Source organism: Nanorana parkeri, unplaced genomic scaffold (assembly GCF_000935625.1).
Source record: "Nanorana parkeri isolate BGI_ZX_2015 unplaced genomic scaffold, ASM93562v1 scaffold243, whole genome shotgun sequence".
In the NCBI taxonomy this organism is placed as follows: domain Eukaryota; kingdom Metazoa; phylum Chordata; class Amphibia; order Anura; family Dicroglossidae; genus Nanorana; species Nanorana parkeri.
In genome coordinates this window covers 132,259-158,793 of record NW_017306511.1, presented here as the reverse complement: position 1 = coordinate 158,793, position 26,535 = coordinate 132,259, and the positions used below count along the sequence as shown (strand labels likewise).

Sequence of the window (26,535 nt, the reverse complement as noted above, 5' to 3'; positions counted from 1 at the left end):
ATCCATTGCTTGATAGCAGTAGATATAGGCAAAAAAACGGGAGGGTTTAGAACCCCTTTAAGGTGCCCATACACCTTACAATTATCTGCAGATTTTCTGTGGTCAGATGGAAAAAGTGCAACAGATTGGCCCAGGTGGAGATTACTCCATCCACACAGTTAAGTGTAGAGGAGGAATCTGTTACACCTTTTCTATCTGACCACAGAAAATCTGCAGATAATTGTAAGGTGTATGACCAGCTTAACAGGCTGGATCACCAGATAAAAATTAAGGGGAAAAACCTAAACAGAAAAGAAAACAAATTCAGCTGATCTTAAACCACATCTTAAAAATTGGTAAGCTGCAATATTTTTTGGGTTTAGATATGCTTTAACTTAGATTTATTTTAACCATAATGAGAGGTTACATATAACAGAAATTAATGTGGTATGTAAGGATGTAAATTGTGGTTAGTATTTGTTATATAACCTTCAATATATCTACAACAGTACTGTATGAGAGATGACTCTAGTTGGGAATTAAGATCCTCGGGTGATGTGGCATATTGGGACTTTCAGTTCTACAGTGGACTCACAGCTGTTCTACAGTTACAGCTAATAACATATATTATCATGGGTCTGTATTCTAAGCAATCATGATTCAGTTGTCCTTTTTACTTCTAATTCTTCAAATGCTAAAATATCCAATTTCTTACTTTAAGTAACCCTCTATTCGCTACATGTACATATACAGAAGAGTACTTACATTCTGGTTACCTGAAAAATTCATGCACAGAAAATTATTTCTATAAATCAATGGTCTCTAATAAACATATTAACATTGTCTGGCTTCTAAAAATAAATAAATAATGAAGCTTTGGAAGCAATCATGTTCATTATCCGACTGGTCAAACATGTGGCATGAAATAGTACTACTAATTGTAGCTGGGGAGCGAAGAATGACTGTTTACACCAAATCCTGTTTTATTGTGCTGAAGCTGAAAAGCTCGATATCCAGAAAGAGAGACACTCAGTATGTAGCTCAAAAATGTGTGCAGCTCTTGCTTGCACAAGTACACATATTTCAGCAACACATTCTGGGTAAATGATGCGAGGGAAGGACAGATGATTTAACACTTATCTGTACAGTGGCCATGTTCTTTGCAGCACAAGTCTGTGACTCGTGCATAAGGAAGATATTTCAGTGCTGGAAGAAAAAGAAACCAGGAGAACTTGTTCTTTAGGTGAAATGTACATACCCAGATCTCCTGTATATCGAATGGCAGCAGGTCTCTTTTTGCTGGATAGGTCCGCTTCGTCTTGCCAGGCTGCTGCTGCCGTTTAATGAAGCTTGGCTGCACTTTTGACTCCCTTTATTTAGCAATAGAGCAATTACTTGATAAAATGAAGGGCATCACTTTGCACAATTGACCCTTTAGAGCAGTCTAGACTCGTCAGCAACCTGAAGCCACATTTGAGTGCCATCATAATGGCTTCAAACTTGAGAGTTTCTAAGGTGCAGACGAAGGTGTTGTCTTCCTTAAGCACCAGCCGCGTCCCGTTTTCCGACTTGATGAAATATTTAAACTGGATAACGTTGGAGGAAATGCAAAACTCTTCAGGAAAACCATCCAGCCTGCTCTTCGAAACAAGGACAATACGAGCTTTGATTTTGGATATGAAGTCAGGGGCATTGCAGAAAATTCGCAGTCCTTGAGACCGGTCATGGTTATCTGTTATTTCAAGGAAAGTGGTCTCCCTGGCTGCCTGCTGTTCCTTCTCCCACCTGGATTTCACAGCTTCATTTAGTGCTTTCAGCTTGAAAAAGTCTGCCTCCTGTACCAGAAGCTGGTTTTCCTGGAAGCCCTCAGGTAACAAGAGTTCCCCGTTCCGCAGAAAGTTTAGCACATGCCTAAACAGTAGCCCATCCCTGTCTATAAAGTAGTGTCCATCTGCATCAATGGGGCAGAATATTTTCCTGTTCACAACCCCCTCAAGGTACGAATCCGGGTACTTGGACAAGGTCTGCTTTTGTGTGATATAAAGATATCCGCCAACATTAAGTGTGACCAGAGCCGTTTTGCAGTTTGAGCTTTGCTCTCTGTCCTCTGAATTGTAGCATTTGTCATCGCACTCCTTCTCCCGTCTGTTGGTTCTGCGCTCCATTCTGAGCAACAGTGTGTTGCGAGAGCAAGCTGGCCTTGTTCTTGTTTGGTTTCAAAGAAAAATAATAAAGAGCCGTATTCAGTTCTGCCACGATGATGGAATGAAAATGCTGCCAGCATTGCATGAGCTGTCAGCTCGCTTTTGCAGTAGGTGGCGTATGAGCTATGCAAACAGCAAGATACCAGCAATACAGCTTGGAAAAGAAGCATTTGCATTTAACTGTGTAAGGGAACATGCTCAGTGTGAATTCTTCCTCCCCCCTGTGCAAAGCTCTTTTTTTTTTTTCTTCTTAAAAAAACGTAACTTGTTACAGACACAGCAACTTGTAAAGGCTTTCCCATATATTTCAAACTATTTTGATCAGTTGTAGGCAACCTCTCTTTTGCCATTTCATCATTTTACTGGCAGGGTGAGGTTATGTTGGGGCCTGTAATCCCGCAGCAACTGGAAAGCCACAAGTAGCCGAAGTCTGATTAGTTACATATGTGTTGTCTAACAAGTATTTGACGTATGTGTGGGTGTAATTTTGTGTGTGCGCAGTGACATATGTCTATGAATCTCAGTCTATTATTTACAGTAGCGGAAAAGACACGAGTTGTGGACTGCGGGTCTATGTGCAGAAAGCTGTGAAGAGTTTTTGGCTCCCTGTAGGGCAGCTTATCAATTTGTTGTACAGACAATTCTTTAGTAACTTGTTTTTTAAATCATGTAATTTTGAGCTTTTAACTTGTAGATAATAAAGATTTTGCTCCTTGTACAGCAGTCCTGGTCTTCTTAAAGGAAGCTTATCTGATGGAACATGTAAGTTACCATTGGTATCCTTTACTAAAAATGCTGGTTGCTTGGTTTTAATAGTTTTTGTGTCAGTGACTTGGAACAAGTATGCAAATCTGAAGTTTTGATTTCCCTCTGACTTTTTTCCTGTGGTATACTTGTTCTGGATCACTGACTCAAAGTATTGCAGCCAAGAGACAGCCAAGTAACTAGAATTTTCACAAAGAGTTTAGCAGTGGGAGCCTCAGTATAACGTTGAAATGGGAGTAAACCCCAAAAATGTAAAGTGCTAGGAATTATTTATTATTTTTTTTTGGCAGAGTAGTCACACTTTGTCTCTTCTGCCAAAAAACGACTACTTCTAACTTCTAGCAGTTTTTTTGTGTTCGCTGTACAGCGGATGCACCATTTAGTGTTCTACCCAGGGTCCTTCCCAGCGTCTGCAGTATGCCGGGAATCGAGCCAGGCACCGAGGATTATGTAACTCCTGTGCACAGGTGTTACATCATCACAGGCAGTCCATTGGTCTAACATAATGACTGGAACCCAGAAGCAGAGGAAGATATGGCTACGGCGGTGGACAAAACGGCACTTAAAGTGACATTAAAACCTCAGATTTTTTAACATAAAACAATACTGTAATGTGTGCCTTACTGTAATCCATGGTTGTTTCCCTTCTCTTTGCTGCTCTTCCTTTTAAATCTGTATCTCTTCTCATGCTGGGCAGAACTTCAGTTTTGCAGCAGGACTGCCTTGTCTCTGCAATGGATACATGGTGTCTGTGTGTAGGTTTGCAACCTGAGCCAGCACTACAGGAAGAGGCATTCAGCTGCAAAGGGAAGTTCTCCCCTAGCACAAGAAGACAGGAGGATTTAAAAGGAAGAGCAGCAAAGAGAAGGGAAACTACCATGGATTACAGTAAGGCACACATTACAGTATTGGTTTATGTTAAAAAAGCTGAGGGTTTAATGTCACTTTAACAAGCAAATCGGTCAGTGCTGGGGTAGAGCAGATTTGTCTGGTAAGTGTGCCATAATGTGTAAGTAGGCCGTGCATACTTGCATATATATGGCAAGAGCCCACCACTTGCGCTTTAACCACCCCCTGTCCATTCCTGAACAGCGATGGCTGTTTACATTCAAGCGATCGCTTGCAGTAATTGCGGTGTCGCAATTACTCCCCCGTACCTCTGTCGCCTCCTCGCCGCTACTGCTGGTCCTGAAATCCGCTGTGCCCGGTGCGGCTGGGACCCGCACAGCAAAATTGTAGAAATGTCACCAGCACACCAATCCTTTTAAGATAGCAAAAGCTTCATTTATTGAAGTTTTTTTGTCATATGAAGCGCTTTCGGGACCACGCAGGGTCCCTTCATCAGGCTTTAGCTGTTTGGTCATATGACAAAAAACTTCAATAAATGAAGCTTTTGCTATCTTAAAAGGATTGGTGTGCTGGTGACATTTCTACAATTTTGCTGACATTCTGCTATCTTAAAAGGATTGGTGTGCTGGTGACATTTCTACAATTTTGCTGACATTCGCGGCGCCATCCGCGGTCACTGCGAGCACCCCCCACTACAAGGGACATATCGGTAAGGAGTGCGACAAGGATAGTACTTATTGTGGGACCCGCACAGCGACGCGGTCAGTGGAGATCAAAGGGAGATCAGTACACGATCGCCCTTTGATCTCTTCTCGGCCCCCGAATGCAGGAAGTGATGTATATTACATCAGCGAGTCCGCCTATTGTGCCACACATGTTACATATCGCTGCGAACATCGAATGAGAGCAATCATTTTAGGGCCATTAATTACTGATGACATTAAACTGATGAGCGGTAAAAGCTTTTAAAGCGTCGCCTATGGCCAATTTTGGGTGTGGTCATTTTCTGCGATTTTCGCGGGCGCGCGCAATATTAAAGCTTGACATGTTTGGTGTCTATTCACCTGACATGACCCCATCGTTTATATTTTACCAAACAATTGGGGTGATAATAAATGTTTCATAACATTTCATAGGGAAACAGGTTTTTTTAAACAAAATTTAGGGAATTTTTTGTTATATAGTAAAAAATCAACACCACGGTGGTGATTAAATACCACCAAAAGAAAGCTCTATCTGTCCCCCCAGAAATGCTATAAAATTAATTTCAGTACAGCGTTGCATGACGGAATAAACGTCAGTCAAGAGTACTGCAGCGCTAGATACTGAAAAATGGCCTGGCCAGGAAGGGGGTTTAACACCCAGGTCAGCAAGTGGTTAAAGAGTCCTGGGGTTGCAAAATGTAACTAAAATCCTGATTGCAGTACATTTATGCAGCAGTTTGTGTATTTATTTCCTGGATTGATATTACTATCTTGCTTTCACTCATTAAAAGGAAAATGTTGGGAGTGAAGTGTTTGAATTGACAGCATAAGATTCTTCAGGGGATTGATGTTGAAGTCAGGTTTTCAGCTTGTAGAAAAAAATGAGTGTCCCTCTAATTAAAAAAAAAAGGGCTATAAGCTAATTATGGGTGTTTTTATCTTTGTTTTCTTTAGATAATTGATAAGCTCATGAATTTCCCACAAGCATTGAAGTAATTAAAATAAAATTATGGAAACTGTGTCATACAACACCAAGCGTTTCCTAGAAATATTCTTGTCTTGTTAATACTGCTTAAGAAATCTAACAAGTAATAAATTAATGCAACTCACACCTAAAGGTTAGGTTATTATTTGTAGCAATATCATCATCCCCTCTAGTGACAATCTACAAAGTAATGTATAGAACAAAGGAGGGGGGTAGTAAAGACTATAAAACTCATAAACTGTTCCACAGTCTATTACCATCAGAAAATTAAACGGCTACAAGACAACATAGCCCCTGCCCTCACGAGTATACAGTCAAAAGGATAATTGGCAGACTCTAGAAGTGGGGGATTATGCTATGTATCCCTTAGAGCCGTTATTTTTTAGGCCCTTCTTATGTAAGGTATTTTTGCCATAGGACAGCCTAAGGGGAATGGCTAATACTGTGTCAATTGTATGAACATTGTAATGCTGTTTTTGTACATACAAGCCACGTTCATGAAGCTAGAGAAATATGCTTAACTGAACTAAAGAGTTGTAATTAGACAGGATGGCATACTCCTGTAAAGGCATACTCCTTTAAAAACAAAGCATACATATAAAGTATGCAGGTGTCTTTTAGGGCCTGCAGGCAGTATGCCGTTATGAGAACTAAGAACCCTGTATTATAGCAGCTTTAAAATTGTGTTGCTTTCTGTTTTCTTTGCTGCTTCTTGACACTGTTCTGCTAATTGCAGTGAATGGTAAATGAAAGTGGTTATTATAAAGTTGTTTTTTTTTAAAAATACATCAATATTCAATTGTTTGCAGCTTGCTTCCTCAGGAAGAGAAGGAAGTAGTATTATTGAAGCAGTACATAAAGAGCACATAGCCCATGCATAGTGAACAAATGAGCAAACATCACCTCACCGCCAAGCCCCCAACCAGGAGCCTAATGGAAAGAGCAAAGTAAACCGGAGTCGCAATCTTTGCGATAACCTATAACCGATATATACAGTATTTCAAACAAGGGACAGCAAGATTTCTAATATCAAAGGTCCTCCCTGGGTTCTTAGATCCTACATGACTGTCCACACTATTGTCCAAGGCGATGAAAAAACAGCCAGGAATTCTCCCTTCGGTTGCCAGTCCTATCCAGCTCTTCCCAACACAGCCCGCCGCGCCAAATTAAAAACAGCGTTGGGATGGCAGGGCAGCAGGCAGCCGCCAACGCGTTTTGATAGAAAACACAGTTTATCAAGCCAAATAGCGGAGGAAAAAGAGCAGGCATTTAAAGGCGAGACCATTTAAAAAATGACAGGTGCGGCAGCTGCCCTGCCACCCCAACATTGTCTCCAATTCCCTTGGCATTTTTGACCAGTCACGGGACACAAGTTTGAAGTGTTGCCAGCTTCTTCTCAGCCACGGACATCGCTCCACTCCATAGAGCACTGCCACACTCTGCTCGTCCCCCAAGTGATTGACTTCAGGGATCCAACAAAGAACAGAAAGACACTGCACGTTGCTTCATTCCACTTATGATGGGCAGCCCTCCAAGCACACACATTTAAGTGCATTGATTTTAATGTATTAATAAATGTTTTTAGATTGACATGTTCTACATTGCTAGATGAGCTACTTCCCCCGCTGACTGCCACACAGTTTCTTGCGGATGATCCACACCAGAGGTGCCTTGTCCATTTGCTACACACCTTATGTGCTCTGGTTACACTTTCCTCCCACTGTTATCCATTTACTGCGCTAGATTGTGGCACTCTTTTTGTTTTTGTTTTTTTGTTTCACAGTTTAAACACAGGGTACCTCCATCTGCAGGAGAAGAGCCGCACACCAGCAGATGCTTGTTTGCCCCAACCCCCCCTCATCCATACTGGTTTTACGGTACACTGAGTGCAATAAATTGGAATGCAAATGCTAAAGAAGCTTTCCAAAGTTTGATGCAGGCTCTGTGTGGACAGCTGGTGCTGGTAGCCCCAGAACAGATTTGTGGTCCAAACCGATTCCTCAAGTGTAGGACTGGAGCTGTGCTGTCCCAAGTGGTAGATGGAAAGAAACACACGATGGTCTATTTGAGACAGAAGCTGACACCAGCAGTTATAGTATTGTGCAGTGAGAGTGTTTGGCCATTAAATGGGTCTTGGAGCTTCTATGGTACTATTTGCTAGGATGCCACTTCTGACTATGCTCCTTCAACATGGATGGCCCAGGCCTTCTATGTTCTGTGTGATTTAGAGGGTTTACCTGCTGGTTCATGGCCCTCCAGAATTGTTTTTTCAAGGTGGAGCACTGGGCTAATTGTATTAAAAAAATGCTGATGCCCTTTTGAGAGTACAGTGTTTCCGAGCAGGCGTTTAAACTCCCGGGTCAATCGGGGGTGGGGTGGTAATTTGTGGGTGACAGCCAGAGCTGGCCAACGGCATGGTCTGAGATGGAGTGCATGTGTCAACAAGAGTATGTGTTTTATCAGATTGTTGGGTTGGCCCACTGCAATCTGGCTGCTGAACAATAGACAGAATGAAGGATGGACACACCCCGGGACACCTGATTGATGAAGCATAATAGTGAGAGGTTGGGGGGAGTGTGTGCAAACAGGCATTGTCTACGCTGTGAGGGGTGAAGAAATAGAGGGCAAGAAGCCCTTAAACACTTTGCATCTGGCCTGAACTGCCTCTCTGTGACATTCACACACATTTATTTGTTTTATAAGTAAACACTTGCTACATGACAAAGGATAGCTCAAGTGACAGCACAACAAAAGTAGCTACCTTTTCAGACGTTGATAACACCCCTAAAACATGACAGAGACTGGCGCCACACCGTTGTGGTGCCCTAACGCATGATATATTAAGGCAGTCCATTAATTTTGAATTGGCTGCCAGCGCACCCCAGCATCAAGAAACTGCACCTGTTTTTTTGCAATGAATTGTGGCATGCTGTGTGAATGGGCTGCAATGCACCTCAGTAAGTGAAAATTTAGTGCAGGCTGCATTTTTTTTTGCAGTGCAGAACACCACAGTGCACACCGTGGGTTGTAACACAGAAGCATTGTGCAAGTGTGTCATGTTGCCATTCAAAATGATTGGCACCACAGTGCAGCAATGTGCATATGATATGGGACTGCGCCCTTACTCTGCAGTTGTTGCACTATAGCTGCCAGCAATATACTTACTGATTACAAACCATTTCTTTAATTGGCAAACTATTAAACTCTTTATGATATTTGATCTTAAGGGAAGTCAGATCATTTACTTTAGGTTTTTACCAAATTCTTTTTAAAAGTGCAATTTCTCGGGAGGCTTTTTTAAAGTTGTCCTTCCTTCTAATATGTAAAATCTAGGTGACTCACATGATGAAGAATATCACTGGATGTGTTTGATGTTTTGCATGTATTCCTTAGTGGAAGATAAAAGCTTCTGCTTAGTGAAAGCTTTAAGTTAAATCATTTTCTCCTGGAAACTAGAAGTCTTGTAGGACCCAGTATTTTTGTTAAACTTAACAAATAAGACTATAAATCATCAAAAATGTTTTCTTTGCGGAGATGCAAAATGAAATGTATGTAACCAGTCTGACAATAATTCTTATTAAATGTAACTAAAAAGGGAAGTTTAATGTGTCACAGACAAGTTCAGTAGCAGTTGCCATGGCAGCCAGCAGCATCTCAGCGCTCAATCACGGATAGTCCTCCTTTTGTGCACCCCCCAGTCTATTTGTCCAGGTTATTTCATTTTAGTTCCAGGCTGCCGGGTGAAATGCTGGAATTACACAGAATCTCAGCATTCATTTAGTATGGAGTAGTGGTTTTCATTGTAGCATTGTATGTGAAAAGAAATGAGATTGAAATGCCATCTCAGAATTGATTTGCTATTGCTTGCAGGATTTGACCATATAGAATTAAACTAGTGTTTAGTATTATCACTTCAAGCTGTTGAAAATAGAAGAAAATACGCCACCTGTGCGTTGATAAAGATTTAACTATGTTACTAGAAATCATTTATAGCAGCTGGAACCGATGCTAAGTGGAAATATTGCTCATATAAAACACTCTTTCGGAATATGTTAAGTTCTGATTTATGAAACTGGAGGAGGGGAAAGGAGGTGCTACCCACATTGTCCTCTCTTGGTCCTTATATAATATTTCTAGTAGGGATGCACTGATACCAATACTTACCCCTGATACCGGAACTTTCGTTCAGCGGGATATTTTCTCTGACCGGCAGAGCCGCGAGGGAACATGGAGCCGGCTTCCCGGCCAATAAGGAAACCGGATTGCAGGTAATGACTTTCCACCCGGCTTCCCTGCCAATCACGAAGCTGGGCGGCAGGTAATGACACGTCGCGCGGCTTCCTGATTGCCTGGGAAGACAGCTTTATGCTAGCGGAAGTACCGGTATCAGCTGGTATCAAAAGATTAAAGAATCATTTTACCCTCATTTCTCCCACTATCTCTCTTCTTTTAAATTTTTTGGTTCCTCAACTTCGATAGTCCAACCAGCATGCATATTAGAAACCTGCATGTACATGCAAAACCACATTTGTGCTATGTAAGTTAAAGAATATTTAAACCCTCAGCGGTTTTTGCAGTTACGAAAAAGGTTTAAACTTACCTGTGTCTCCTCCATGCGCTCCCGTCTGAAGTTCTGAAAAATCTCAGGCGGTCACAAAGGATGTTGGGGCGGACGCATGCTCAGTACAGATCTTTGGCCGGGAGACGAGGAGAGACACCAGGTAAGTCAATGCTGGAATCCTGGCAGTGTGCACCTGCACAGACACCGTGGGACACAGCAGTCCGCGCTGGATCAGAGACCGGCACCAACGCTGGAGGGACAGTTGAAAACTACTGGAAAGAAGATGATGATTGGATCAAGAGGCATCATTTAAAGTAAGTCCTTACACTAGCATTGTGGGGGGGGTTCATTTAAATATCGGTACTTGTATTCAATACCGGAAAACGGTATCAATGTATTCCTAATTTCTAGCGCAAGTTGGCAAATAATAAAAAATAGCTTTAGTTGCTGTGGACGACTGCAGTATTTCCCCTTTTTTTTTACACATTATATTCTTTGGTAGGATTTGTAATATCCAGGGCAGTTCTGATTGATAGCCAGCCGTGTTAATAAGAGTCTTTATTTTCTTCCCCAAAGCACTCCAACAGAAACGGCTTAATTTCAGCAAATGAACAAAACTTCTCTTCAGCACAAGTTAACCAATGGCTCACTGCCTTAGTAAGTTTGCCCCACACCAGGGTTAGAGTCGCAGGCGACTACAAGAGGTTCCATCACAAACATAGACACCCAGCAGCAGTGTGTCAGTAGACAGCAGTCCACAGCATAGCACAGCCATAGCACTGGCTTCCTGTGTTCTTTAAACGCTCCCAGCAGGTGGGTTATCTCTTACCAGGCTTGAATGCCTCAGGTCAGGGTTGGAGGCTCTTTCCCACCCAACATCTCTCCGAACCTCCAGATTCCGGATCTCATTTCAGGACTACCAATCCTGGGAAGACTGCATAGCAGTTTCCCGTCTAAAAGAAACTCACCCTGCATTGGTGTGAACTTCTGACAGTCTTCATTCAAAACCTGTTTTATTATCCGCTTAAAGGGACCGCTAGCTAAATAATGGGCAGATATACTGTCCATCCAGGACCCATTCCTGGCATCTTACAGATTATAGATTTGCTGCAATAATATGATGTACAAATCAAAACAGTTTTTTTCTTCTTCTTTATAACTAATGCTGATTTGATATTTGGATGTATTGTATATGTTGTTTAAATGAGTGGGTTGGAAAATCATAAATGGGCATGTACAAGTATTGTGTATGCATTTTCAATACAACTGTGTCTGCTGGGACAGATAACTTATTTCATTTTTTTAAATTGAAAATTACCTTTCTATATTCTGCGGCTTCTGTGCTTTCAGCATAATTTTCAAGTCAGCAGCCAGTGGAGAATTGGCTTTGAATATTATTTTGCTTTGCGCTTTTTTCTAGCAAAAAAAAAAAAAATGAAACGCATTAACATGGAAATTTGATTTGTGCTGGTAACATGATGTATTTTTCCCCACAAAGCTTGACTTGTTTACTAGTTTGCTCTTGAATACTGTCATATTTACACATTTGCAACCACCAGTCTCTGCCAAGTTCATTTTTTAATACCTTTTTTTTGCCTGCTTGTGATTTGCATGTTCCAGTAGCTGAGAACTTTGTCGGAAAGCTTAACAAATATCTGGCTCTCCCTACTATTGTGTACTTCTTAAACAAGAACTCTGGGGAAAAAACTTTTCTTAACACTTGCAATGGCTTCACCTTCGCACTGCAAATGTTAAGTGCTCTTTTTCGTCTAGGTGTTAAAATAAAAACGGTATACTCCCCCGAACCGCAATCCAGGCTGGCTGTTACAGCGCGCCCTCCAGTCTATGTTCTCCTTTGCTCCAGTGTTGGTATGTCCTTCAGTATCCTCACATTCTATACACAATGTATTGGAAGTGATGAATCACAGGGCCTTAGACTGCTAGAGTGGAGGGGGAAAGAGGCTGGAAGAACAGTTCTAACAGCCAGCCGGCTCTGGCAAACGGCTGAGTATAACTTTTGTTATTGTAACACCTAGATGAAAACGAGCACTTAAAGGAGAACTATGGGGTAAGTGTTTTTCCCCATAGTTCTCTTAAGGGTCATGGTAGGACATAAACTAGCGTCCTCCTGTGACCCAAAGCTCAGTATACCGCGAGCTACAGCTCACGGTATACTGAGACCGCCCAAAGCCGAGAGGATCCCGACATTACTGTCGAGATCCACCCAACTGCGTGATTGACAGCTGGCTCTGCCTATCTAGAGGCAGAGCCAGCTGTACCCGCTCCCTCCCCAGTCCGTTCCGCCAGTCAGCGCTGGAGGATCGGAGAGGGAGGAATCCCTGCAGGGAGCCGTGAGTGACAGTCACGGCTCTCTGCAGGGACATGATCGAGAAGTGAGCGAGCGACAGTATGTGTTCGCTCACTTCCCGATCTATTCAGCCGGCGTGTAACAGCTTCATTGTCACATGTCGGCTTAAACTATGAGGTTGAGTGAAAATCACTAGCCTTATAGTTCTCCTTTTAACCTTTTGTAGTGCTGGGTAGCCCCACTGCAGGGTTAAGAAATGGTTTTCCCAGAGTTCCTCTTTAATTGCCAGTTTATTGAAGTTTTTCAGGTAAAATAGTTGAACTACACACAGTATAGTAAAATGAAAAATAGAATATTGTGATGGACTTGCATCATCGTTGCATTATTGTAAAAGTAAAGGAGGATTTGTGTGTTCATATTCAGTGGCATGTTAAAATAAGTTTGTTTTACTTATGGATTTATACAGTAGAAATTCGTTTTCTTTTAAACATTCTTTCACTTTTTCAATTACCTTTGGTAGTTAATGTATAGATATGCTGGTGCGTTTTTAAGTAAATGGCCTTGCCTAAAATACTATAATTTTCTCTTGGGAAACCATTTATGACCAGCAGGAAAACAGCTGTAACTGTTTTTTTTTCTTTACTTTTTATGCCAGTAGTTAATCTGTCTCTTAGGAATTTCTCTTATGTAATGTAGTACTTCCTTTTCACTGTTTAGTTTTATAGTTAAAATGCAGTTTAAAGATCTGCATATTATTTTTATATTCATCTTTACTATGGTTATTTTAATAAAATAAGTAAATATGAAATATTGCATATTAATAGTATGCAGTCGTCTATGTAGTCAGCAGATGGGTCTCCAAACCTGAAGCAGAACTCTGCAAAAGAACATGAAACCATTAAAAGTTAAAGCAGAGTGACAGACATTAGCTCATCACTATGCTACTTTCCTTTTCACTGCCTGGTCACAGGCTGGGGGCAGGTCCATGACAGTCTGAACTCAGAAGAAATGTGTTGAATCATGCTGGCCTGCATTCAACCTGGAAGACTGAGGACATTTAGTCCAGAAAAGAAGCACTGCAGGGGAAATCTTGATATTGTAGATGAGTATTGCAGCAAAATTTCCCTTTTTTTTGTATTGTTTTAATGGGCTATTATGTTTCTTTTTTTTTTTTTTTTGACTGAAATTCTGAATTAAGAAAAGTTGTTTTTGCTGCAATACTCCCCTTTTGAAAATCTAAAGTACAACTTTTAATGATGATTTAATGAGGGCCGGTGGGTTGACCCACCCCAAGGGGTTGTGTTCCCAACAGCCTGGGCTCGCAGGAAGAAGGTTGAATGGCTGTCATTCACTCAGGCAGAGTAGTGGATACGCTGACTTTCTGTGAAGGGCACTGTTAAAATGAATGTGAATATTGCAGCAAGAGCTGTTTGTTTTTCTAATTTTTACCACTGCTGGCTAAGTTTAATTTTTGTAAACCTCCTGCTGTAAAATATTAAAGGAAACTTGTCATGAGAATAACATGAGACTTCACAAAGTCATGAGTCTTCTAAAAAGGCTACTTGTCTGACTGCCTAAATTACAGCTTTCTCTTTTTTTTTTAGTCACTACGATGGAACAAGAAAGCAGTTATGGAATTCTGACTACTTGCAAACTTTCCTGAATGCTGTTCTTGTTCTAGGCTAGTGATTTGAAAAGTATAACTGCGTAACTACAACCCCAAATCCAAAAAAGTTGGGACGCTGTGTAAAATATAATTAAAACAGAATGCAATTATTTGCAAATCTCAAACTCAAATGTACCATTTTAATAAAAAAAAAAAAGGTAATTTTGAAATTGATGGCAGCAACACGTCTCAAAAAAGTGGGGACACAAAAGGTACTGGTACTAACAAGGAAGAGCGTCAGAAACATTTTGCAACTAAGTTAGGTGGCGACAGGTCAGTAAAATGATTGAGTATGAAAAAAATATCTTAGAGAGTCAGTGTCTTAGAAGTAAAGATGGGCAAAGGTTCACCAATTTGTGATGAGCTGCATCTAAAAATTGTCAAACAATTTCAGAATAATGTTCCTCAATGTAAAATTGCAGTCTTTAAATATATCATCGTCTACAGTACATAATATCAAAAATTCCGAGCATCTGGAGAAATCTCCTTTTTGGCAACCATGGGCCGAAGAGGAGAGGGACCTTCCAGTTTGTTATCAGTGCGCACAGTTCAAAAGCCTGCACTTCTGATGGCATGCGGGTGATGGTGAAAGAATGCCCCTTATATTGCTGGTGATGGAGAAAGAATGTCGCTTATAATGGCGGTTATTGTGAAAGAATGCCCCTTACATTGCTGGTGATGGTGAAAGAATGCCCCCTGCATTGCTGGTAATGGAGAAAGAATGTCACTTATAATGGCGGTTATTGTGAAAGAATACCCCTTACATTGCTGGTAATGGAGAAAGAATGCCCATATATTGATGGTGATGGTGAAAGAATGCCCCTTACTTTGCTGGTGATGGAGAAAGAATGCCCATATATTGATGGTGATGGTGAAAGAATACCCCTTACATTGCTGGTAATGGAGAAAGAATGCCCATATATTGATGGTGATGGTGAAAGAATACCCCTTACATTGCTGGTAATGGAGAAAGAATGGCCATATATTGATGGTGATGGTGAAAGAATGCCCCTTACTTTGCTGGTGATGGAGAAAGAATGCCCCTTATATTGCTGTTGATGGAAAATATATGCCCCTTATATTGGTGGTGATGGTGAAATAATGCCCCTTATATTAGTGGTAGTGGTGAAAGAATGCCCCTTACATTGCTGGTAATGGAGAAAGAATGCCACTTACATTGCTGGTAATGGAGAACGAATGCCCCTTACATTGCTGGTAATAGAGAAAGAATGCCCCTTACATTGCTGGTAATGGAGAAAGAATGTCCCTTACATTGGTGGTGATAGTCTGCATAGGTAGTCAAGGGTGTGACTTATGCGCAGAGGCACACAATTTTTAGCTCTGTCAGGTACCACGTTTCTCCTATTGTAAAAAGGAAGCAAAAAGTGTTAATTGATTATATTTTATTGTTTCCTGCAGCTACTTATATTAAAACAATGCTTTTTAATTAGGTGTTTTACTTTTAATTTCCTACATTCACAGTTATGTTGATTCTCAAAGCAGAGATGAGAGGCGGTCTGATTACAAATCAGCCCTCATCAGAACCTGCCAGAAGAATGAGGAACACAATGACTTCTGGCTGAAAAAGCTTTTAGTTATTGTATTTTACTGCACATAGCTGCACCGGTATTATGTCATAGAGTGCTTTACAGTATCTCTAATTGTAGGCATACATGAGATATACGTGGTATTATCTCTTTTTAGTATGGCTTAATCATGTTTTTGTAAAGAGAAACTATTAAAGGGCCACGACAATGAAAAATATTGTACTCTGATAACTCTGTGGTTAATTGTGTGTAATCATAATATGTGAGTTTTTTGTTTTTAGAACTCGCATGCTTTTTTATTTTTTTATTTTATCCACATGTACATGTAGACCAAGCTGTCCAGCAAAAGTGATGACTACAGGGGTTGGGTCAAAATAGAACATGATTGACAGGTTGGGGCAAACTATACCATTGCCAGGGGTGATGATAATGAGGATATCTGGCAGTGTTTAAGTTTTCTCAACCCAGTCTTTATTTTTGGCAGCTTGGTCTACATGTAATGTGCAGAATAATATCGATAAAGACATAATTTAAAAATGGAATTGTCAAAGGCAATCTCTTCTGGTAGTATGCAGAGGTCTTAACCCAGTTCAGTATCTTAGAGATCCTGTCACCAACTTAAATGCAGGTAAAAGCACAGACAAATAAGGTATTTTTAAAAGCTTGCTTGCTATGTTTGTTTTCCCTTCCATAAATTATTTTATTTGCAATGTACCTTTTGAAAATTTGACTAATGCAGGAGAGTCAATTCCCTTTTGCAACCCCTCCTTGCATGTCATAGCCCTCCCCTCTTCTGGGAGTTTTTAATTACTCTTTGTGCAGGCCCAGCTTTTCTTCCCTTCACCACTTTTCACATAATCTTTTATGTAGCTTCTGGGGAACGAGGGAAGGAAATGCTATGGAGTGCCATTTGAATGAGCTGAGTTTAGGAAATATATGCTTTATGCAAATGTGACATGTCAGTGAATTTTTAAAAATATGAATAATTCACAAATAGAAAAGAAAATGAGAGTGTTAATATACAAATATATCAATGAATAAATTGCATGTTAAATGGAGTTTGTCTGCACAATAGATATTACAGATGTAATGAACTGGTAATCTGAGAGTAAAAAATAAAGCAGTGCTGGGAGAAGCTGGGTTTTTATAGTTCTGAAAAGGGCTTGTCTGCATTCATTATGTTTACCCGCCCCCCAAATTTAGTTGGCAGTATTTAATTTACCTTGAGGTAGATGTAAATTCTAACTGAATATTTATTTTTCTAAAGTACAGTGTATTCTAAACAATTACCATATTTGTTCATAAAATACTGTTTTCACCTTCTTTTCCTCACTTTTTATATCTCAGTACTGTTTATCTCCTGTACCCTTTTTTATCCACTTCAGTTTAAATACTCTGGACTGGCTTTCTGATGATAAAAATGATGGACCATTGCTGAATGATGTGTGTTGCATGGCTACTTGCTGTCCTAACCAGGAGCAGATGTGATAGGGTGACAACACAGGTGCACAACTGGGAGATGGTTGTCATCCCATGAAAGGAAGTACCTTAACAAGGACCTTTATTGCAGGAACACCCAGGTATTTTACCCACTTGTCGTCTGGAGCACACACAATAAAATCTGAATTTTTTACAAGAAAACTACTTAACCACCTCCCGTCCATGGCCGTTCCTGAGCCTTATAGGAGAGGGAGGGCATCTTAAGACATCCTGCCCCTCCAACCGCCCGCTCCAGACGATCGCTTGTACTAGCTGCGGGTGTGCGGCCCCTACCTCCGTTGCCGCTGCTGCCGGTCCCGAGATCCGCTGTGTCCGGTGCGGCTGGGACCAGCATGGCGACTTTGTTACTGGAGATCAAAGTGAGTTCAGTACACAAACTCCCTTTTGATCTCCTCTCCTGTCCCAGAATGCAGGAGGTAATGTATATTACATAACTTCCGCATTCCTTGAGGTGAGTCACAGGACCCGCCCCCTCACTGTGAAGCCTGTCAGCAGTGCGAGGCCCCGGTGTTCGAACACCAGGACCGTGCACTGCCATATATTGCATGACCGGACCGCACTGAGACTGTGCGGCCCGGTACCATTTGATCTGCGTACCGGTCCGCGGACCGGGGGTTGGGGAACACTGCTCTACGGTACAGAAGCCGGAGAGAAGCTGATGAAGCAGATCTATGCTTCATCAGCTCCTCTGGGGGTCCCTAGGCGACATCAGGGGTCTTGGAGACCCCTGATGTCTCCATAAAGAGGACCTGTTTTTTTAATTGGATATCACACAGGGGGTTTCTTAGCCCTATATGTCATAGCAATAAAGTTAAGCTTGACATGTTTGGTGTCTATTTACCCGACATGACCCCATATTTTATATTTTACCAGGGGGGGGGGCACACTTAGAAGTGATTGAGCGGCTTAATAGCTCCCCTAACAGCTGTTATATTAGACAGCCACGATTTCCATCTGCTTGGATGCATTCACTGTTCAGCCGATGGTTTTCCTCACGGCTTCTTCGATCTAACAGTCGACTTTTGTGGTACCAGCAGGGCCCCACATTTAGGCCAATTCAAAAGGAATCGGCTGATATTTTGAGCCATGTATGGCCAGCTTTAGACAATCGTATAAAAGAGAAGTGAGTACACTTCGATTATTAATTGTATTAGAGAGTTATGAAGGCATCTTGTGTTTAAAATTATACTTGCCTTTGCAACCCTAAATTTTTCCAATTTTAGCATCTAGCATTTTTTTTAAATAGTTTATATCTTTAAAAAAAATACATGTCAAAAAAAAAAAAAAAAGGTCATGTCTATAGTAATTCCAATAAAATGATTGTTTTAACATGCCCTAATAGAAGATATAGGGGAGGACCCACCAATTTATTTAAGCTGAAAAAAAGGTGGTCATCCTGTTAAATCAGATTTTAATAGGATGTCTTAATATCCAATATTTTGCTCCTGTATCACTGTGATTTGTGAGATCTACCAAAACCTACTTATGCTCTCCCTCTGAAGAAACACTGGATATGTAAAAGATTAGCTTGCTTTTATGCTCGCTTTTTAGAACATGATATTTAAATACAGTTTTCCCTTTTTTATATGATAGCAGTATCAGACCATTGTGTTTGTGCTGTGAATTAGCAAGACCGGACATAGTACTCCTTATTTTTAAAAAATGTGGAACAGTAACATGATTCTGCATCTCTGTTCATAAAATGTTAATGAGATTCTTTAATAGTATGCTTCAGAACACTGAATTGTGTTTGTGCAGCTAGCAGTGATAATCTCTCAGGTGGTTGAATATTTTCACACTGTATTTAGAGAGATGGTTTTTATTACAAGTACTTGATTTATTCTTGGATTTGTTTAAAGGGTTATTAAACCCTGAGCGAAGTGCTGAAAAACGCTCAAGCAGTGAAATCCTATGAATCCCTATGGGCATGGTTCCCACCTGGGCGTATTTCAGCACTGAATAACGCCCTATACACTAAATAGTACAGGAGCTTCTTTGACACGTATCCATTGGTATTTCCGAGTGTGGCTCGGGGTTAACAAAGCGGTAACCCTGAGCCACGCTCGAGCGTCCGCGTCGCAGGGGGGCGGAACCGGCGGGAAGTTTAAAAAGTTTATTAAAAAAAGATTAGAAAAAGAATGGAAAAAAAAAATCATACTGCCAGCGAGGTTAAAAAACGAACGTCGAATGCGCGTTTCAGTGAACAAAAAAACGTGCTAAAACTGGCTTAAACTAGCCTATTTGGAACGCCCATGTGTGAACCCAGCCTTAAACAGAAGTATATGGCTGCATAATAGAAAATCTTTTATCTGACTTCGGGTGGGAGGCAGCTGACCAGAAACGATATATAGAAGACTGACATTCCAACATGGTCTTATAAGCGTTGTTGTGAAGATTACAAAATTAGAAAATAAATTAGAAGCTCACTGCAATAGAAAATTGATATACTCATTTGTTCTACTGCCCGTTGCAGAATCTTTGCTGTTTTGGAGAGCATGAGCCATCTGAAGAATCTGCACATCCCTCACACTTCTAGATATATTAGTTGCCGGTCCCTCTATGTCACAGGATGCAGTAATGATGAAGGGGCTGGTGGAGGGAACAAAGTGCATTTTGGGGAATGCAGGCATTCGACATTGCTGGAAGTGCCTAAAGTGAAGATTCTTCAGGTGACCATAGCTCTCAAACAGAGCAAAGATTTCCAGGAATGGGTGCCAGGACAGGTGAGTATGATTTATTGTGGGGTACTTGATGTCTGCATTCTCCTTAAGCAGATCTTCTTTACTTTCTGTTATGAAAACCTGTAAAAAAAAAAGACGTGAAGTGAGGAGATCTTTTAGACGAGGACAGCTAAAATAAGATTGCCTGAGGATTTAACATTCGAAACCAAGGAGAAACATTTGGCTGAGAGCCAGTTTCCTTATAAGGTAGACCTCCCATATCTGGACACATTCCTATGCCTCCCATTGTTTGAGATGGGAAGGACGACACCTTTTAGCGCACAGTTTTTTTGTAGGAAGCTAGGCAGCCCACTTGCAATACCCCCTGTTAAGTGTAAAACAAAAACGCAGTATTGCAGTGTGCAATGATACCTTTCTTATTGGACTAACAAAATATATAAAAGACAAGCTTTCGAGAGTGAACCTCTCTTCTTCAGCAATACTAATCAACATGACAGTTTGTCAGTTAAAGCAAGAGAAAGCTGTTAGGGGGGTCATAAATGTTGGACCTCGGAGTAAAAAATGCCACCTGATAATCAAAAGACAGAACAAATAAACCCTAAACAGATCAGATATATACAACATATATGAATATTGTGATGTTCCGTAGATTCATAAAAAGTTCTGGTAGTGTGTCCGAAAACCAGAATCCACATTAAGTCCCTCCTTTATGGCATTGAAATGTAGAACCATTTTCATCTCAAATGTTTTCCTTTCATGAGAGTTTTTAAAATTCCCTTTCAGTACTTGAATTTTGAGATTGTGGATGGAGTGATCCTTCTGTAGTGATGTCCTACTGGGGTGCAATATTCATTCTCTTTGTGGTTCTTGATCGAGCTCCTGTGTAGGTTCATCCTGAGATGCAGCTTAAGGCCAGTTCCCCCAATGTAACAGCCTTTGTCACATGCTCAACACTATCATGTACACCACGTTAGCAGATGTGCATGAGTATGACCCCTTAATGGTGTACGCTTTGTTATTGTGACTCGCTGTATTTCTGTCACATATATGTTGGAAAAGTTTGCAGCGGGGTTTATTGCATTGTACTGTGCAGTTCTGTGTACTGTGCCGATGTGCTTACATTCACAGAGAAAGTGCACAATATTGCACATCTCCACTGCTCTACACATGTTACTGTGCTCCAGGTGTCCAACCTTTATCTCTGTACCTTGCTGTGTACAAAGTCAAGGAGGAAAACCAGCCAAACATACTAACATCACTGGCCTGTATATATATAGTGTGTGTGTGTGTGTGTGTATTAGTTTTGCTTTCCTTAGTGAATTTGTAAAAATGTAATGTGTTTTTTTTAAGTCTGCCATTGAAAGGGTTAACACACATTACTCTCTCTTTTAAGACAAAAAAGGGTAGACATTAAACACTTTTACAGAGCCATGCAAGTTGTTTTTGCGGTCCTATAATGCAATTGTCTTTCTCTGATTTCATTATTTCTAATCTATTTCCTCTGTCAGTAAGGTTACAGTACTGGCTAATCCTATAATTTGAGAACTTTTCCACAGAAGTCATTGCAGATCTACCATAAATTATTGCTGTTCTCTAGTAAATCAACTATATCTACATTTTGAATTATGTATTCCTGGCCTCGTCAAACATAATATATTACATTTATGAAATTCTGCTTTGAGCATAATTTAAAAATATTATTTTCAAGTGTTCAAAATTCTCTAAAGGCTCTGCTGTGATTTACCACCAAAGATCTCTTTTACAGGTCTGCATATTCAAGTTAGACACCTGCTATTTTCTGATATGCTTACAGCGTCCAATCCCTGTAATAACGCCTTTTAAATGTTCCATGTCAATCTTTTACCCTTCAGAGTAATCTTACTAAAGTATGTACCTAGCTGGGGACGTGTTTTTATTTTTTCAGACTTGCGGATGTAAATATTTTGACTCTGCTGATGGTCTAGACCAGTGGTTCTCAAACTTGGTAACACCAAGGCATAGTAAATTCTTCCAACAGTAAAAAAGAAAAAGAGCTGTCTCAGAAGAAGTAAGGGGAAATCTTCCAATGGGGACACCTGTTTCAGCGACAACTGTCTAAGAAGAGAACTCTGCTCACTTTGTGAGTTTTCTTCTAACATCTCGTGTCTCCAGAACAGAAAGTGAAGGGAAATTCCCCCCAATAGTACATAGGAAGCAAAGATATATAATCTGGCAGGGGGGTTAATCCTTCTCTACTCTATCCAACACTAAATTTAAAAAAATGGTATATAGTTGCATTCCAAACGGATATCACAGTTTCTACCTAACTAAAGATATGAAGGAAAGCATAGAAATCATAGGCACAGTTACTGGATACTGGTAATAAAATGTGCCCAAGTCAGTGGGTGCCAGATGTTGGGTGACCCGCACTAGGGATACTTAGCAATAGGTGCATGATTTCTTCATCCTCTGCAAACTACATATGTGCTTACATTCACAGAGAAAGTGCACAATATTGCACATCTCCACTGCTCTACACATGTTACTGTGCTCCAGGTGTCCAACCTTTATCTCTGTACCTTGCTGTGTACAAAGTTAACATACTAACATCACTGGCCTGTCATTCTTGCACCTCATCTCACATAGCCTCGCAGGCCAGCTCTGCTGTCAGTTTGGAGGTGCCAGTGGAGCCCCAGTGGTTCAATAGAGGTTCCTGGGTTTGTGTGCCTCCAAACACTTGTGTTGTTGCCTTTTTTTACTTTGTCATGTTACTTGACCCTTCTGTGAACTAAGCATTAAAACAGTACAGAGTACTAAAGGAACAGAAACAATTGCTGGGGCATTTAGCATATCACCCCAGCTTCATGCCCAGCAGGTTAGTTTTTCCGCTTCTTTTTGTTTTGCCCTACTAGTGTTCTTTTTTCCTGCTCAGTGTCCCAAGAGATTAGCTGAGCAGTAGCTGTTGTAACAGACAGGAAACTGTTGCCCGCCGGTTGGGAATTACTGGGCTGCACATCTGAGCAACAATATATGTCCTATTTGGCACTGCATGTTGGTTAACAATTGGGTTGAGGTTGCTCGGTCTGAATGTGGTACAGCTGAACAGATAATAACATGTTCCAAAAGTTATTATATTCTTATCACATTTTGCCAACAGTCACACTGGCAGTGACCTTATTATTTTGGTTTTCATTATGTCTTGGTTGAAATGCGCATTGATAATTTCCACATTTGCTTGACTGTCTAGTAACTGGCTTACCTGACTGCTTTAAATTATCATTAACAATGTAGCTGCTTCTGGGTTTTCTGCAAATGTTGCATTCCGCAATGCAGGTAGCTGTCAACTAATTAGCGTCGCGGATATGAAGGGAGGGTTCTTATGTGTCAAGTTTCTACTTTCAGCAAAAAAAAAAATGCATGGTACCATTTAGGGCTCCCAAACCAGTACAGGAGGTACGCTGAAGTTTGTAACTGCTTTTACAGTCACTGGATGGTGCCTACATACAGTTAGCTTCATATGTACTGGCGCTCTTTAGGCTAGGTTCACACCTAGGCGTCACCGCGCAGCAATCGTGCACGATTCCGCATGGATTGCTGCGCAGTCAGGAGTCGCCAAGGTGTGAACCGATCGCGCTGTGGGTGCCATTATTTTCTAATAGCACCCCAGTCGCGCAGGGCGGATTGCGCGGTTTCCTGCTGTGCTTCCGCACATGATCGCGCCTAAAACAGCCGTGGGTCGCGTATCGCAAAAAAAAGTTACTTGTACCTTTTTTCTGTGATTGCCGCTCAGATGTCACCCTATTGAAATCAATGGGGCCACACGGCAATTGCTGCCTGCATTGTAGAGGACAGCGCGACCCCAGGACGGGTGTCGTGCAGTCCAGGTGTGAACCTAGCCTTCAAGAACAATCTAGTTAGCTATGCCGGATGTTTATTTTGTGGGTAGCCATTGACTTTCCGTTGTGCTTGTTCACATGGTTATTAGGCGGGTGCTGTGGAAAGTTCTGCCACGCAGTACCTGCCTCTGGCCTAATATTTGGCTGTCATCTGAATTTGTTATGTCTTGCAATATCAGGACGTTCAGGAGGAGTGTGAAGCTACCAAATAATTTCCATTGGGATGTACACATTTTTATGACCAAACATACATTTTTTTGGGCTATCTGCTTGTGAATGGTCAGCTTTAGAATTTATAGCTGATTCATTCTGCACAAAATATTCACATTTACTGGATCAGGCATTCAGGTTTCTAATGATCAAGGCAACATGCAACCAACTGTTTCTATTAACATGATAAACACCAAAAAATGTTCACGTATTTCCTTGATCAGTTTAATCCCGTTTTGATTGAAAATTTAAGTGATTAAAATTGCCTAAAAACTGTCATGTGCAGGGCCACCATTACCCTTAGTGCTGCCTTTGTCAGTAGAAAGAAAATATTAACTGAGCTAAAAACTTTACACTAGAATTACCATGTTTCCAATGCAGTTTGTGTATTGCATTGTACAAACTACTCCAATACAATTTAACTTGGTACATTGCTTTACTTCTGAGTATGTTTGGTTTTAATGTAAAAGAGCGTGGATATTTCTAGGACCTGGGAAGCTTTCCGGGTGTGTTTTTGAAGCAGTTCCAATTTGGGATTTTAAAATATTGTGAAGAAACAATAGGTTTTGCAAATTAATTCTGTTGAACTTTTGGCCTACCTTTTGATCTTTACCTTGTTTGCTTTGCTCTGTTTACCTTTTTAGCCATGCTGTTGACCTACTTTTTTCTTCCCTCGTAGATAAACTTGCTATTGAAGGCATAGTGGTGCAGCGTGCTGAATGCAGGCCAGCAGCCAATGAACACTACATGCAGATGAAAAGGTAAGCCATGGCTTACAGGTGGTTGTGATAATCTAAGCAACCCTGTTGCTATAGTAAACGTTTGATATAAAGCCATATCTATAAAATAAGAGTGAGTACTCCCTTTTCCTGCTGCCCGTGATGCTGAATGCTGCTCCAAATCTGCTGTTGAAGTCCTCAGGGAAAATTGCATTTATGGGAGAGTCCCTAGTCCACCTCAGCTCTCACTTTTTTCTCCTTCTGACCTCCACTTTACTGCAGCACACACGTTAAATGTTTATTTGTAAAATGAATATATATACAGTCCTACTACTGTAGTTATACTGTACCTATACTGTAGTTTAGGTGCCATTTAATCCTTGGGGTTCACAAACTTTCTCATGCACTTATTAGCACATCTACAACTTGACTGCTATTGCCATTTTGACAACACTGTTTAGTCTTGTGACGGGACGTACACTGTACGTCTCCCGTCACGAAGGGGTTAAAGGTGAACACCAGCAGATTAATACAAAATGCATACAAAAAAGATATGTTTATTAAAAATGATTTACGTGCCTTTTTTAAAGTGACTCTGTCAGGGGGTGGGTAATGGTCCAACAACAATACCCTGTAAAAGCAGGTGTTTTTTTTTTACCTGTCTGGTCGGCAGGTATGTTGAATCTCCACTCTCTAGGGTTGTGTCAGGTGCTGCTACCAAATGTGTTGGCTAGCATGTTCCCACTAGCTACTGTGGTTTCTCTTCCCAACCCCTGCATCACTACTGTGTCTTGTAATGGTATAGAAGTCAGCGGGAGGAACCACAAAGGTCAGTGCAGGGGCACACTATCTGACACCCCCGGACATGTCAAATATTACCAGCACCCGGATCTCTTCAAGAGAGCGAAGATTCTTCTTACGATCTGCCAGAGATGTTGACATAAACCTACTTCTTTTACAGGGCATTGTTGTTGGAACATTTCCCACCGCCTGATAGGGTTGCTTTCAATCAATTTACCACTAGTACAGGAATTGTTGTTGAAATCTGCCTCCTTTATTTCCCTGTACAACAGCACTCATGCAGGGATTGCCAACACTAGGCTCTGCTTCAGTGAACATGCTGACAGGAGACGAGAGCAGAGCAATACCTTATCATTGGTCAACCAACTTTGTTGCTAGTGCAGTGAAAGATGAGGATATGGATATATTTTGCAGGCGTACAAGTAAAATGTTTCAATGTATGTATTGCAACAAAATAGCTGCTTGGCTGGAGTTTATCTGGAGTGAGGCCTTGTTCACACCAAATGCAGAGCAGATCCGGTCAGGTTTCTGAACACGCTCGCTAGTCTTTTTGATGCGTTCTTGACGCGTTTTTGCCTACATTTTTAAAAAAATGTTTCTCGTTTAACATGGGCTTTCTGTGCGTTCCAGGCATTTGCATGCGTTTTTGATGCGTTTGCAGATCCAGAGCAGGTAAAATAGGGCCTGCTGCAGTTTTTTCACCTGCTCTGGAACTGCACGCTGCGATGTGAACTGGAGCAAAAAATACAATTTGGAATACATTGGACGCACTTTTGATCCGGTCTGCAACTGCTCTGCTCTGCACCTGCTCCGTGCTTGGTGTGAACAAGGCCTGAATGTGGAATTACTCATAAACTGAGAGCATTGCCACATCCCCTCCTCAGTATGCTGTGGCTGAGTATATCTGAAACTTCAACAAAAGCACAACTGCCATGAAAGCTTCCCATGTTTTGCTCTTTGCTTTCAGAGCAAAGGTATCAGGTATTGGACTGCAAATTAGATTTTCTCCCGTTGCAAAGAAAAGTAAGCATGTGTTAATTAGTTGTCTTTGGAACGTCAACAGCTTTTGGAATTCTTGCGATACACTAAAAACAAATATGTAAATGTTTGTACTTGTGCCCTGATATCGCAAGAAATGAAGGCCACACACTAGATGGCCACTTTGCATTACATTTTATTTT

At 41.0% G+C, this 26,535-nt stretch overlaps 2 protein-coding genes across 3 annotated transcripts in view; one reads left to right on the top strand and one right to left on the bottom strand.

The window, feature by feature from the left end:
* Window positions 1-26,535, top strand: part of GTF2F2 (general transcription factor IIF subunit 2) — a 148,586-nt gene that overhangs the window by 58,203 nt on the left and 63,848 nt on the right. For both annotated transcript variants that reach the window (XM_018556615.1, XM_018556616.1), the window contains one exon: window positions 24,514-24,595. In XM_018556615.1, the coding sequence (XP_018412117.1) occupies window positions 24,514-24,595 (82 nt within the window). The remainder of the gene's footprint in view (window positions 1-24,513; window positions 24,596-26,535) is intronic.
* On the bottom strand, window positions 1,296-2,317 carry KCTD4 (potassium channel tetramerization domain containing 4). Its single transcript, XM_018556617.1, has one exon. The coding sequence runs from the start codon at window positions 2,142-2,144 to the stop codon at window positions 1,371-1,373; it is 774 nt and encodes a 257-aa protein (XP_018412119.1). The 5' UTR covers window positions 2,145-2,317; the 3' UTR covers window positions 1,296-1,370.